The 16,315-nt window shown below is 38.7% G+C and overlaps 1 protein-coding gene across 1 annotated transcript in view; it reads left to right on the top strand.

The window, feature by feature from the left end:
- LOC126263057 (Down syndrome cell adhesion molecule-like protein Dscam2) overlaps window positions 1-11,776 on the top strand; it is a 551,657-nt gene extending 539,881 nt beyond the window's left edge. The window contains exon 35 of the mRNA XM_049960035.1: window positions 11,452-11,776. Within this exon, the coding sequence (XP_049815992.1) occupies window positions 11,452-11,503 (52 nt within the window). The 3' untranslated portion in view covers window positions 11,504-11,776. The remainder of the gene's footprint in view (window positions 1-11,451) is intronic.
- Window positions 11,777-16,315: the final 4,539 nt, after the last annotated feature.

The raw sequence follows: 16,315 nt of genomic DNA, 5'->3' as shown, positions 1-16,315 counted from the left end.
GCAAAAGGAATGTCTTCCCCACCCCCCACCCCCCACCCCCCACCCCCCGCCCCTTCCCCGCAGGTATTTCCATTCAAGTTCACAGAACATTTCCGTAATATTCCTCTGTTCATTAAACCAACTGCTCACAAATCTAGCACCATGCATCTGAATTGCTTCAATGTCTTCCTCCTGATGATATCTTTGTCTCCAATGAGCACTCAGCATCCGCAAGACATGTTGTTGTTGTTGTTATCATCTTCCCTCTGAAGAATGTTTTGGTGCAGATCCCCATACCAGTCGATTCTGTGCAGACCTCTTCATCCCCGCACTACTACTGTGACCTACATTCATTTGAACCTGCTCTCTGTATTCATCCCTTGGTCTTTCTCCACAATTTTTAACTCCCACACTTCCTTCCATTACCAAATTGACAACTCTTTGATGCCTTAGGGTGTATCCTACCAACTGATCTCTTTTTTTAATCTCATTGTGCAATAAACTTCTTTTTTCCCCAATTCTGTTCATTATCTCCTTGTTAGTTATTCAGGCTACCTATACAATCCTGAGCATTCTTCTATAGCACCAAATTTCAAAAACTTCTATTCTCGTGTATATTTCACTTCTCTATGTACGTATTCTCCAGACATACTTTCAGGAAAGACTTTATATGACTTAGATTGATATTAGATACTAACAAATTTCTACTTTTCAAAAACACTTTTCTTGCTATTTCCAATCTGCTTTTTACACACTCTCCACTTTGGCCATCATCATCAGTTATTTTGCTGCCCAAATAGCAAATATTATGTACTACTTTTAGTGTCGTTATGATTTTTTATTTCTTCTCCCTCATCATTAATATCCTTTCCAAATTTCTCCTTGGTATCCTTCACAGCTTTCTCAATGTACAAATTGAATAACAGTGGGAACACATTCCTCAATTATGGCGTCCCTTTTATGATCTTTGACACTGACAACTGTAGTCTAACCCTTTGTTGCCTGTACATTAACCCTGCTGCATTCAGAATTTCTTTAAACGTACATATGCTGTAGGCTTAGATTTGCTTCCCTTCTAGGATAAGCATATTGTCAGTATGGCCTCACACATTCCTAAGTTTCTCTGAACTATTTTCTATGAGGTCAGCTTCTGCAAGTTTTTCCATTCATCTATAAATAATTCATGTCAATATTTTGCGACTACGACTCATCAGACTGATGGTTTGGTAATATTCACACTTATTAGCACCTGTCTTCTTTGGAATTGCAATTAACACATTCTCCCTGAAAGATAAGGATATTTCACTTGTCTCCTTTCTCAAGTGGCGGAATAATTTTTTATGCTGACTCCCCAAAGAATCTCAATAATTCTGATGCAATTCTGTTTCCACTTAAGTAATTTGATCAAATTCTTCTTGTAGCATCATATCCTCATTCTCATATTCACCTACTTCCGCTCCTCTTTCTGTAATTGTTGTTGTTGTGGTCTTCAGTCCTGAGACTGGTTTGATGCAGCTCTCCATGCTACTCTATCCTGTGCAAGCTTCTTCATCTCCCAGTACTTACTGCAACCTACATCCTTCTGAATCTGCTTAGTGTATTCATCCCTTGGTCTCCCTCTATGATGTTTACCCCCATGCTGCCCTCCAATGCTAAATTTGTGATCCCTTGATGCCTCAGAACATGTCCTACCAAACAGTCCCTTCTTCTTGTCAAGTTGTGCCACAAACTCCTCTTCTCCCCAATTCTATTCAATACCTCCTCATTAGTTATGTGATCTACCCATCTAATCTTCAGCATTCTTCTGTAGCACCACATTTCAAAAGCTTCTATTCTCTTCTTGTCCAAACTATTTATCGTCCATGTTTCAATACCATACATGGCTACACTCCATACAAATACTTTCAGAAACGACTTTCTGACACTTAAATCTATACTCAATGTTAACGAATTTCTCTTCTTCAGGAACTTTCTGTAATATTGCTAATTTGTTTTGCTTACATAGACTCTCCATATATATCTTCCACCTTTCAACTTTTCCTTCCCTGCTTAATAATGGTGTGCCATCTTAGCACTTGATGCTCATTCAGCTGCTTCTCTTATCCTATTGGCAACATTTATCTTTCCTCTCATTATGCAAGCTTCTACAGCCTTGCAGTTGTCCTCTAGCCATTTTACACTTTCTGCCTATCTCATTTTTGAGAAGTCTGTATTCCCTTTTGAATTCTTAATTTGCTGCATTTTTATATTTTCTCCTTTCATGAATTAAAAGTCAATATCTCCTGTGTAATCCAAGGATTTCTACAATGCCTTGTCATTTTACCTCCCCACATGCCTTCCCCATTCCATCACTCAAAGCTACCCATTCACCTTTTATTCTCTTTCCACTACTTCAATCTGACAGTGCCTAAAGTTCCCTCTCAAATTCTCAATAACCCCTGGTTCCTTCAATTGAAACAAGTCCCACCTCCTCAATTTCCTAATTTTTTCAATTTCTGCAGTTTCAATCTGCAGTTCATAACCAACAAATTGTGGTCAGGGTCAGGGTCCACATCTACCACTGGAAATGTCTTATTTCCAAATCTGTGTCTAACCATCATATAATCAATATGAAACCTTCCAGTGTCCCCATGTCTCTTCCATGTACACAACCTTCCATTATGATTCTCAAACCCCATGCTGCACTTTGACAAGTCTGACTCGTGCAAACAAATTTGAACCAAATGTAAACATCAAGAGTCACACATGTGGGGAAAAAAGTTGGGCCCAACTTTTTTTATATTGCCAAATATGGTTCTATCAAATATGTACATTATCCAAAAAACAATTTATAGTTAGAGGAAAGAAATATTTGCTGATTACTATGTATAGCAAAGGTAATGTTAAAAAAATGTCTATTTCTGAAGTTAAAAAAAAAAAAAAAAAAAAAAAAAAACGTCATTAGGAGAAACACCTATTCAACTTCATAGGAAATATTGGGCCCGTTTCCAAAACTTTGTCAACTCAGTGCAAAAGATCCTACAAGAACTTGTAAAGTTTGCACAAAACACAAAGACTGAAGCAAAATGATGTGGTAATGCGTGGAGTGTAAAGTGGCATTGCATCTACCACAATGCTTTCGAAACTACTAAATTTTAGAGTTGTAGGTATTTTCCTATCAGAAATTTGTTCAAATGGAGCATTTATTCTTGTAATTATATTTTTTATTGACAATATCTACGTTTAGGTGTCATGTAATTACACTCCTTCTGAAGGAAATATTATAATTTCTATTAAGCTATTGTTTCTGTGTAAAATCTTATATTTATTTTTTGAAGTATTGTTTAAGATATTATACTACAAAGCTATATTTATATTTATTTTTTGAAGTATTGTTTAAGATATTATACTACAAAGCTATAGGATGTCGGCTTGTACTGCAAATGTCCCAGGCATCATGCTGGCCATTTCACATACACACCGTCTCCAAACAGTTGGGCATGGATTTAGTCAAACTAAATCATGGTCTGCACAAAATTCTCTGAGACGGTTATATCTTTCATTCCTTTCCTTCAGCCCGTGTTCTTTTAAATTTTCATATAATTTAATTCCAGCTACCCATCATCACAGTTAAATCCTCCCCCCCACCCCCCCCCTTAACTATCTGAATAATTTACTTTATCTCATCATACTATACATTCTTTCAATCTCTCCATCAACTGTGGAACTAGATGGCATATAAACTTCCACTACTATGGTGGGTATTGGGTTCTACTACTTAAAAAGTCTTCAAATTATATACCTGAGAAGTTATTCCATATGCTTTGTCCTTCGTTAAAAGTTATCTGCAGTGTTGCACAGTGTCAAATGCTTTCCAACTCTAGCAATATTAAATCTGTCTTTCTCTTTATTCATAACTCACACGGTGCTATAGAAGAAAAAGTCAAGCTAAGTTTGGCATGAATGATGCTCAAGAATTCCATAGCAAACTGAGATTAAGGATATTGGTATGTAATTTTGTGACTACTATGTATAAGAAGGGTAAACGAGCGTTTACTTTTCTTACACACGGGAGTCACCTGCACATTTTCTGGTTGTTTGGGACTTTGCAGTGGGTGAGAGGGCCAATGCCAAACTGGACTTTCATCTGAACATGGAAACATATTTATTTTCAACTCTTTCATCCACTTTTCAGTGCAAGGGCTACCTATTTCTTTTGTCAAAATATAGGTGTTTGTGAGGTGGCAAAACTGTGGTATGTCTGCATCACCCTCTGAAGTGAAGAATTTTTTAATGTTGAATTTAAAACTTCAGCTTTCCTTTTGTTGACTTCTATTTCCACACCAAAATAGTTGATGAGTGATTGAAAAGCCTTTGATTTGTTTGGCGATTGTATATAGGACCAGGGTTTTCTCCATTTTTTGACAAGATCTGATGCTCGTATAGTAGTGGAAGTTGTATGCTTCATTCATTGATCTCTAACAACTGCTTATCTGCTCTTTCCAGTTTAGAGCTCTCCTAGCCTTCTTGATGGATTTATTAACTTCAGTAGCTACAACGATATTGCAACTGCTAATCTTGTTTTTATACTAACACTGTAAATTAAGTCGCACTAGTTTGTAGATACAAGGCCAAAAATATGCACATTCCACATGGCTCCATAACACGCCTAACATTGGAACTATTGATAAATAGAAAATCCCTCCATCCATGCACCTGCTTGCACCCTGCTAAAGGAGCGTTCAGTCTTAGGGCGAATGTAAGAGGCCAGGTGGCCAGTACCCACATTCACACTTCACAGTGAGCAATGCAGTTATGTTACAACCTGCCCCTCAAACCAAGGTGATCAGTTTCCTGTGCTGGGTACACTGGAAGGTGCCTCAGTAGTGGACACCATGAGCAAAATGAACAACTCTTAAAGTGGCCTATGCAATGCCCCCATTTCTCCTTTGACACTACATCCCAAGGCAGCAGCCTGCACATGGGTAACATGGCCAATATTATTTTCAGCTGTTTGTGATTTGTGGCAACTCTTCCTGCTTCCCCACACAGCAAGCATACTCCTTTTCCATGTTGTTGTTGTTGTTGTTGTGGTCTTCAGTCCTGAGACTGGTTTGATGCAGCTCCCCATGCCACTCTATCCTGTGCAAGCTCCTTCATCTCCCAGTACCTACTGCAGCCTACATCCTTCTGAATCTGCTTACTGTATTCATCTCTTGGTCTCCCTGTACGATTTTTACTCTCAACGCTGCCCTCCAATGCTAAATTTGTGATCTCTTGATGCCTCAGAACATGTCCTACTAACTGGTCCCTTCTTCTAGTCTAGTTGTGCCACAAACTCCTCTTCGCCCCAATTCTATTCAATACCTCCTCATTAGTTATGTGATCTACCCATCTAATCTTCAGCATTCTTCTGTAGCACCACATTTCGGAAGCTTCTATTCTCTTCTTGTCCAAACTATTTATCGTCCATGTTTCACTTCCATACATGGCTACACTCCATACAAATACTTTCAGAAACGACTTCCTGACACTTAAATTAATACTCGATGTTAACAAATTTCTATTCTTTAGAAACGCTTTCCTTGCCATTGCCAGTCTACATTTTATATCCTCTATACTTCGACCATCATCAGTTATTTTGCTCCCTAAAAAGCAAACCTCCTTTACTACTTTAAGTGTCTCATTTCCTAATCTAATTCCCTCAGCATCACCTGACTTAATTCAACTTCATTCCATTATCCTCGTTTTGCTTTTGTTGATGTTCATCTTATATCCTCCTTTCAAAACACTGTCCACTCCGTTCAACTGCTCTTCCAAGTCCTTTGCTGTCTCTGACAGAATTATAATGTCATCGGCGAACCTCAAAGTTTTTATTTCCTCTCCATGGATTTTAATACCTACTCCGAACTTTTCTTTTGTTTCCTTTACTGCTTGCTAAATATACAGATTGAATAGCATCAGGCAGGCCAAAGGCTATAACCCTGTCTCACTCCCTTCCCAACCACTGCTTCCCTTTCATGTCCCTCGACTCTTATAACTGCCATCTGCTTTCAGTACAAACTGTAAATAGCCTTTCGCTCCCTGTATTTTACCCCTGCCACCTTTAGAATTTGAAAGAGAGTATTACAGTCAACATTGTCAAAAGCTTTCTCTAAGTCTACAAATGCTAGAAATGTAGGTTTGCCTTTCCTTAATCTTTCTTCTAAGATAAGTCGTAGGGTCAGTATTGCCTCACGTGTTCCAACATTTCTACGGAATCCAAACTGATCTTCTCCGAGGTCGGCTTCCACCAGTTTTTCCATTCGACTGTAAAGAATTCTTGTTAGTATTTTGCAGCTGTGACTTATTAAACTGATAGTTCGGTAATTTTCACATCTGTCAACACCTGTTTTCTTTGGGATTGGAATTATTATATTCTTCTTGAAGTCTGAGGGAATTTTGCCTTCCTCATACATCTTGCTCACCAGATGGTAGTTTTGCCAGGACTGGCTCTCCCAAGGCTGCCAGTAGTTCTAATGGAATGTTGTCTACTCCCGGGGCCTTGTTTCGACTTAGGTCTTTCAGTGCTCTGTCAAACTCTTCATGCAGTATCATATCTCCCATTTCATCTTCATCTACATTCTCTTCCATTTCCATAATATTGTCCTCAAGAACATCGCCCTTGTATAGACCCTCTATATACTCCTTCCACCTTTCTGCTTTCCCTTCTTTGCTTAGAACTGGGTTTCCATCTGAGCTCTTGATATTCATGCAAGTGGTTCTCTTTTCTCCAAAGGTCTCTTTCATTTTCCTGTAGGCAGTATCCATCTTACCCCTCATGAGATAAGCCACTACATCCTTACATTTGTCTTCTAGCCATCCCTGCTTAGCCATTTTGCACTTCCTGCCGATCTCATTTTTGACACGTTTGTATTTCTTTTTGCTTGCTTCATTTACTGCATTTTTATATTTTCTCCTTTCATCAATTAAATTCAGTATCTCTTCTGTTACCCAAGGATTTCTACTAGCCCTTGTCTTTTTACCTACTTGATCCTCTGCTGCCTTCACTATTTCATCCCTCAAAGCTACCCATTCTTCTTCTACTGTATTTCTTTCCCCCATTCCTGTCAAATGTTCCCTTATGCTCTCCCTGAAACTCTGTACAACCTCTGGTTTACCGTATTTACTCGAATGTAAGCCGCACTTTTTTTCCGGTTTTTGTAATCCAAAAAACCGCCTGCGGCTTAGAATCGAGTGCAAAGCAAGCGGAAGTTATGAAAAATGTTGGTAGGTGCCGCCACAACTAACTTCTGCAGTCGAAAATATGTAGCGCTACACAGGCATGCTTTGTAGGCACAAAGATAAATACTGACGCCAAAACCTCTGCGTCAGTAAATAAATTAAAAAAAAGGTGGAAGACGAGCTTTTTTTCTCCGCCCTGAGTTTCAACCACTGCATTTTCATACATTATCCATCGAAGTAAATACAAATTCCGTATTGTTCATCTTCGAATGTAGCAGAATTTCAATGTACTACGAAAATCCGACTGGCAAGACTGTTTGGGATGTTTGTCAATATGGCCAACTCTACGTTCTGAATTTTTTTCCACCTGTGAGAAGAGATGGTTGCTAATAGGAACCTGACAAAATCTGAATCACATGCAGTATTCTCTTCACCATAAGAAAGGAAAGAAACATTTTGCCATGTATTCTTTCGTGTTTACTGCTATCTCATTTAAATCCTGTCTGCCTAATAAACTACAAAACTAGAGTGAGACAACAGCAAATGCGGAAGAATACACATATCGTGTCTTGTTTATATTCGTATTATTCTTACGCCTAATAGTGCTACAGTCAGAAATGAAGCACAGCAACTGACTAGATTTTTAAATCTTAAGATGACTCTATTTTCTGTGCAGAATTTGATGTACTAAAGAAGCGGCCGCAAAGATTTTCAAATGGAAAAAAATTTTCGCCTAACTCTCGTTCAGAACATGTACTATCATACGCAGTCTATTATTTGGTTCTTGTTAATCATTATCAAAGAAAGCAGCAGTGTAAGTAACAACAAATAGCAGTCTCTCACCATTATTTCGCTAATGAGACGATTCCTCTCTCTTTTTTTTTAATTGTAAGCGGCGGTGGCGCGCACAAAAGCAAGCCATGCCGTGAGCGACGACAGGCCGTAAACATGCACTATCAGAATGCGACAAACAATGCATGACACAGTACAGTAATGCATTTTCAGCTTAGAGTGACATAAACACATATAACAAAGAGAACGGCACTGATCAGATCAAAGCAAAACAAGCAATCGATTCAAACCAGACGAAGCAAGTGAAAAAGGAAGGGTACCCGTATAAATACGGACAGAGGGCCTGACACATAGCAATGGCTACCTGGTAAAGCTTAACTGCTAAGCTTACGACTCGAACCAAACTACTGTAGCTATATCGTCATTCATTCGACCTAAATTGTGTCTCGTATTACAATGCACCAACCTTTTTTTGATTTGGAGGTGCGGCCTGAAACTTTTCTCTTCCTCTGAATTTCGAGTCTCAAATTTCACATGCGGCTTAGATTCAGGAATTTTTTTTCCTTTATTTCGAGTCTCATTTTTCAGGTGCGGCTTAGATTCGAGTAAATACGGTAGTCAGTTTATCCAGGTCCCATCTCCTTAAATTCCCACCTTTTTGTAGTTTCTTCAGTTTTAATCTACAGTTTATAACCAATATATTGTGGTCAGAATCCACATCTGCCCCTGGAAATGTCTTACAATTTAAAACCTGGTTCCTAAATCTCTGTCTTACCATTATATAATCTATCTGATACCTTTTAGTATCTCCAGGATTCTTCCAGGTATACAACCTTCTTTTATGATTCTGGAACCACATGTTAGCTATGATTAAGTTATGGTCTGTGCAAAATTCTACCAGGCGGCTTCCTCTTTCATTTATTAGCCACAATCCATATTCACCTACTACGTTTCCTTCTCTTCCTTTTCCTACTGTCAAATTCCAGTCACCCCTGACTATTAAATTTTCGTCTCCCTTCACTACCTGAATAATTTCTTTTATCTCATCATACATTTCATCAATTTCTTCATCATCTGCAGAGCTAGTTGGCATATAAACTTGTACTACTGTAGTAGGTGTGGGCTTCGTGTCTATCTTGGCCACAATAATGCATTCACTATGCTGTTTCTAGTAGCTTACCCACACTCCTATTTTCCTATTCATTATTAAAGCTACTCCTGCATTACCCCTATTTGATTTTGTATTTATAACCCTGTATTCACCTGACCAAAAGTCTTGTTCCTCCTGCCATCGAACTTCACTAATTCCAACTGTATCTAACTTTAACCAATCCATTTCCCTTTTTAAATTTTCTAACCTACCTGCCCGATTAAGGGATCTGACATTCCACACTCTGATCCGTAGAACGCCAGTTTTCTTTCTCCTGATAACGACGTCCTCTTGAGTAGTCCCCGCCCGGAGATCCGAATGGGGGACTATTTTACCTCCGGAATATTTTACCCAAGAGGACACCATCATCATTTAATCATACAGTAAAGCTGCATGCCCTCGGGAAAAATTACGGCTGTAGTTTCCACTTGCTTTCAGCCGTTCATAGTACCACAACAGCAAGGCCGTTTTGGTTGCCCCTGCAACTACTGAAAAGGCTGCTGCCCCTCTTCAGGAACCACATGTTTGTCTGGCCTCTCAACAGATACCCTTCCGTTGTGGTTGCACCTACGGTACGTATATCAGTATCGTTGAGGCACTCAAGCCTCCCCACCAACGGCAAGGTCCATCGTTCATGAGGGGGTCCTTTTCCATCTTAACACTAAAATTTGAATGAAAACGATCAATACAGATGAGCCCTATTTTCATCAATTTGCTTTACCAAATTCTTAAAAGCACAAACACAAGCTACTGGAAAATAATGAGGCTGCTACTGTCACTAGTTATCTGCATGCTAACCAATAAGCAAATGTGGCTACATGTGGTTACACTACTATGCAACTGTAGCTTTGCAGGTGGCACCAAGCTACACTACAAAAGCTATGAGCTAAAAAAATAAAAACAATATGTACAAGATGAGCTGTTGTGTTTCAGTCATGGATTTGGGTTACCAAACTTCTTAAAAATCACAATCTATTACAATGGGACTGTCACTGACACTTGTTCACTGCGCACTGCCAGACAAGGAAAGAAATCAAAGAGGGAGTTTTTGCTTCAGTTGTGCCTTGTACCTCACACTTTTCCAAGTCAAACAACAGTGGGACAGAATTAACATTGATTGCTCACCTGCTGTTAATTAATATTTCACTGTTGGCAACATCTGGCATTGGTCATCTTTGGTTATGTGGTGGCGCTAGTTTACAGTACATGTTGTCTTTCTGCATGTCATTTTTTTGCTTCCCGATTGAAGTAGGTCCACCAATGGAGGTTGTCATGCACAGTGATTTCATGTTTTATTTGTACCTTGAAAGTGATGGAGTTTTCACCTGTAGAAATAATGGTGATTGTCGATGATGGTACCAGTCTTCATTCCTGTAAGTTATGAAAACAACTCGATTGATGGTGACCAAGACTTGCTCAATAGGACTTATTTCATAAAGTGTTCTTCAAACCATTCTGACACAATTTCAGAATGATGGAGAAGTGCATTTTCTCAATAAAGTTACTGCTCAGCTATACGAGCACCAAAAGATTCTTATGCTGGCCGGAAGGATTCTGTATTGTTTGATGGTGAGAGGCAGTAGCAGACCTATCAGGGACTTGATTCATCCTGTGTAAACATCCCTTACACAAAGAAGACCACCACCACCACCACCACCACCACCACCACCACCACCACTGCCTAAATGATACCTTACTGGTAAATCGGATGCATCATCTCATACGGTTTTTTGATGTATTTGTATATTCCCATCAGTGTGTTCCAGTGAGTGCAGGCAACATTTTTCATTCTCATGCTTTGAGTGGCCAATGGTAATGATCCTGTGACCATGCTAATATTCGTGTACTGTGCCTTTTTTAGAGAAAAAGTTACACGTGGGTGCACTGACTTCTGTGTATCACCTATTACAACCTGCAATAGTCAATATTTTCAACACACTGCTGCCCAAGGCAGTTGACTTTACTGGTGGTAGTTTTCCCCTAATTCAAATCCTTCTGGTACACACTGTGGTCATAAAAAAGCCAAGCACCTGCATGGCATCATAGGTGGAGAATTCCATGCTTTGGGCAGCCACAATCTGTAAAGGCTAAGATACAAGTCAGTGCAACTGCCTATCCTGCATTGTATGTCACACCGAAGGTCCGTATAAGGTCTGACAATATGCCCACCTATTCCATTCACTACAGTGAAAGGAACTCGTGCTCTTTAACAGCTATCTCATCTAAATTGCTCATGAGTGTAGTCTGAATGAATATGCTTTCAATATCTCATTAATTATATTTGAAGTATATTATTTCTACTTTTATTCTTTCTTTATTTGTTACAGGTGCCAGCGACAGGAGAACCATGATAAATCATGGTACATGATTCATGTTTGAGAAGTTAAGACTAATCAGGTATCTACCCCTGACATAAATAAGGACTTAAAGGTAAATGCTACATACTATGAAGACATGTATTTCAACCAACAGAGAAAGTACAGGCTAGCATAAGGGACATGATTTCATAATATCACAAGTTTCTTCTTTGACTCTAATGAAATAAATTAGGAGTTGCGAAGACAGCATGGAGTATGAATGTAATGATAAGCTGTTCATAATAGTGGTAAGATATTACAGATGCAAAGATATATGGACAAAAAAGTGACAAAAATATGCAGCAAAGTGGAATACTTATTCTTACAAAAAAAAAATAGTGATGAATGTTATGAAGTAAATAAACTACATATGAACAACACTTCTTGCTGCAGAGACTCAAGAGGAAATGGAAAGAATAACTTGTGGAGAAAAATGGGGGGAGGGGGGGGGGTTACAGTGGAAGGAGTAAACATCAGTGACACAAATGAAAGCAGAAAGGAGGACAAAGCAATAAGACAAGAGGAAAATAATTTCTAGGAACAAGTAATAGATCAAATGCCAGAAGAGAAAAGTGAGGCTTGATATTTCAGAAATTGAAGGGAGAGGAGATACTGTGGAACGTGAGTCAGTATGAGTGGAAGACAGTCAAGCAGCTGTCCATGTTTGTGTATGTTTTATGACAGTAAAAGGTCTTTCAAGTACAGACAATTTTTACTGAGATTTTTGTAATGTGTCCTCATGTAATCATTATTTTAAATATCACTTCAACTTTGGCTGATGAGACAAATGTGTGGCAGGTTCCTGCCTCTGGTGGGGTTAACTAAATTTTTCAAGGCAAACACATGCTACTCAACAATCAGTTGGACAATCTTTGCATTCCACATTAGTTAACAGTAACATATCAAAACTGAATTCTGAACCAGAGTTATGTATATGGGATAATTTTAAGACTTGTTCTGGGTGTATTGTTGGTGAATTCAAGTGAAGTCAAAACTTTTTAATACCAGTAAGCAACTAAAAAGAGAGAGGACATCTTACATGCTTACAGACATTGAATGTTCATGGGAGGGGGCGAATAGTGTGACAAATCATTACCAGTAGCAGTGATGGGTAGTAAAGTGTGAGGTTTGAAAGCATGTAAAGACAGACAAGGGCCGGGGGGATATGGTTGGTGCTGATAAAAATGGCTATAGTTTGTATGTAGTACAAGGTTCAGTACATCACACCAGAATTACTGTTTAATGTAGATTTTAAGATTGTGTATGGTGTTCAAGTAGGAAGTTGATAGCTGTTACCAACTTAAAAGCTGAATGCCTATACACTGACATTTCAGCCTGCATCAACAGTGTCTTACATCAAAGGTCATCTGTACACCTTTCATACTGACACACAATTAACAAAGATGTAATAAATACCAGTGAAGACTCTTACATGCATTTATTACATGCATGCATTAACAATTTTGTATGTGATTAAAAAAATGAGAACCCTATTTTGCAACATTTCTCAGGTCATCAGAATGTGTGGTGCACTTTCCAGCTGATGGTTTTCTTTTGTATGGTCATGACATACAGTGAAATTGAGAAATAAACTATTTTTTAAAGTTTCTGATGAGCTTTTTCTTACATTGTGTTTGAGTAGTATACATGTATGTACTTTAACTTACCAAACGAGAAAGCACTGGTATGTTGATAGACACAATAAAAAAACACACAAACACACACACAAATATTCAAGCTTTCGCAACCCCAGATTGCTTCATCAGGAAAGAGGGAAGGAGAGGGGAAGACGAAAGGATGTGGTGCAGGTTTTAAGGGAGAGGGTAAGGAGTCATTCCAATCCTGTGAGCGAAAAGACTTACCTTAGGGGGAAAAAAAAAGACAGGTATACACTCGCACACACACACATCCATCCGCACATATACAGACACAGGCAGACATATTTAAATGCTAAGAGGTTGGGCAGAGATGTCAGTTGAGGCGGAAGTACAAAGGCAAAGATGTTGTTGAATGACAGGTGAGGTATGAGGGGCGGCAACTTGAAATTAGCGGAGGTTGAGGCCTGGTGGGTAATGGGAAGAGAGAGAATATATTGAAGGGCAAGTTCCCATCCCCGGAGTTCTGATAGGTTGGTGTCAGTGGGAAGTATCCAGATAACCGGGATGGTGTAACACTGTGCCAAGGTGTGCTGGCCGAGCACCAAGGCATGTTTAGCCACAGGGTGATCCTCATTACAACAAACACTGTCTGCCTGTGTCTCTTCATACGAATGGACAGTTTGTTGATATAGGGAAAGGGGCAGTTAAAGAAAAATTGTTTCTTGACAAATTATGTGTATGTGTAACACACATACATTATATTTGAAAATAGCTATAGGTATTTCTGTACATCACATGTTATAACTGTAAGATCGCAAATATTTCATGTCATACAGTCCAATGATGCAAATACAGTTCTCTGTTACCTACTGTATCATACCATAGTACTGTGGGGCGGCGAGTAGGAATTGGAAATATGTGATTGCAGTACAAAATGTTTGCATGTTGGATCAGCTTCTGGCTATTAGAATATTGTTAAAGCTGTCTTTCGCCGTTCTCAACACTGGCTCTCTATTTACGTGTAAGCCCCCAGAAAGCGATTTAACAAAACGTGAAGCTGGTAATAAGAGTTCCTAGTGCCCACTTCACCTGAGAAGAATATTATAGCTGCAGCTTATAACTCTGAGGAATTAGGAGATTGTCCGGGATTTCCAATCAAAAACGATTTTTCCAAAATAGTTGAGTATATTCTCAAATTCACATATGAAAAACACAAATATCCCTACAACCTAACTAACAGAGCAGTTCAGAGTCTAATGCGCTGATGCAACTATAAATGTCCGAATTAAATGTTAAAAAGAATGCTCGCCATAATTTGATGAAAATATTTCATCAAACGCCACGGTAAATAATTGGTAGAATGTCTGTCCCGCGACGGCATGTGAAAATACGACAATACGCTAACTGAAGCTAGGAAATGAAAATCACTTGAAATGATTTCATGGTTACGCACATCTCTAGTAACTTAATACGGCACCCGAGGCTGTTTGTCGCAGTGATACCGGCGCGACGCGACTGCCGACACAGATGGCGTGTCATTCAGCGTCTGGAGAGAACTGGGGCCTTGCTTCCTCGCGCAGCGCTCTTTTATATAAAGCCGCGGTGCGGACGGCTGAGGGAACGCCTGATCAAATCGGCTGTCCCGACTAGCCTCTGGGCTAGTAACGCACCACTTCAAGTTACATAATAAATTATAACTTCTCTTGCTGATGGCCGAACAAGCTCTTAATTTAACTGTGCATTCAGCACGCAGGTAAGTATTGATAATAAAATTTTGACGTGGCTAAGTTAAGTATTTTGGGCGAGAGAATTAATTTAATTGCACTGCACGCAGCAGATGAGCTCTGAACTGTCCCTTTTGAGATCCGCTATTGCTAGAATTTTATAGGTATTCAAAAGAAACTTCACACATCTTCATAGTCATAGCGGACCTCCAACCTATTTAAATCTAAACATCCTAGCCTTATTTCTTAGCCTACTTAATCTATCTTGCTTCCTTCAGTATTGAGACGAAAACCACAAAATCATGAATTTCCACTAAAATCTTAATCTGTGAAATCCAAAGTACTGTTTTTATTAAATCATTATGAAAGATGAATCTAAATATAAATTTTGAAATCTCTAGCTCTTTTCTGTTGCGCCAATTATTTTTGCAGAAAAACGTCCAAATTTCGGAAACGGCTAAAGTTATCGAACTGGTATTTAACACACATTAATTTATCATTATTCCTGACATGCTATAAAAGTTTTAGGTCATTTGCTTGATTTTTAAAGTATTGCGCAACATTTATGACGTCAGAGCTAGTTACAGCAGACTGGCTGGCACACAATGATGTGAATTTACTACAGCGTGAGTAGGCTGCTTCCCTACATCACCCTCTACTTAAATTTTTTGTTTATGAATGTTAATGAATGAAAAAAAAATTTAATTACAAAAAGGGAAGCAAGAGTATAGTTTAACTCCCTATAAAAAATCAAGATTGAAATGTAAACATATAGAAACATTAAAAGAAAACTGATTACCTACATTAATTATTTAAACTGTGGGCATGTTCACTGCCTTTTAAACAATGTCATTACTCAAAATTTTAAGCAAAGTCAATGAAATCTTTTGGCATACATTTTGCCTTAGAAAAACAAACACATACAAATAGAAAAATTATGAAAATCTTAGATCCATTAAATACATTTTTACATACACAAATTCAAAGAAAATAACATGATACATAAACAGATGATTATCTCTTAGCAGTCTTTTCTAAACCTGAAAGAAAAGTTCACACATAATTTTTACACACGTGGTTGTAGCCGCTTTGGCTGGCGTCCTACACTTCCATTCACAAGAATAGAGGAGGGAAAGTTGCTATGGTGTGCGTCCTTCTCGATCTCTCTAAATTGCATGGGGAAAGGGGAGGGGTCACTGTGAGTTGTGTCCAAGTTACTCCACGCTTTCACGCAGCTACCAGGCTGCCATTATCTGGTTTGTCCTGTAGAACAAACAAAAAGAGTGCCTCAGACTCTGTTCACTTAATATCTAAGGGTGGGTCACAATGAAATGGGGATATATACATGTTATCCTTCAGTATGTTACTGGAACAAAGTTAACAGAACCTTTTCAATATTACTCTCGTGGTTACTTAATTGTCACAAAATCGGTAAACAAATGGCTCAAAACGCCGTTAGTCACGTACTAGAGAAAATTTATGCTCAAGGCATATAATCATAAATCATATTTA

Source organism: Schistocerca nitens, chromosome 1 (assembly GCF_023898315.1).
Source record: "Schistocerca nitens isolate TAMUIC-IGC-003100 chromosome 1, iqSchNite1.1, whole genome shotgun sequence".
Classification (NCBI taxonomy): Eukaryota; Metazoa; Arthropoda; class Insecta; order Orthoptera; family Acrididae; genus Schistocerca; species Schistocerca nitens.
Note: the sequence above shows the minus strand (reverse complement) of the source record. Positions and strands in the feature narration are given on the sequence as shown.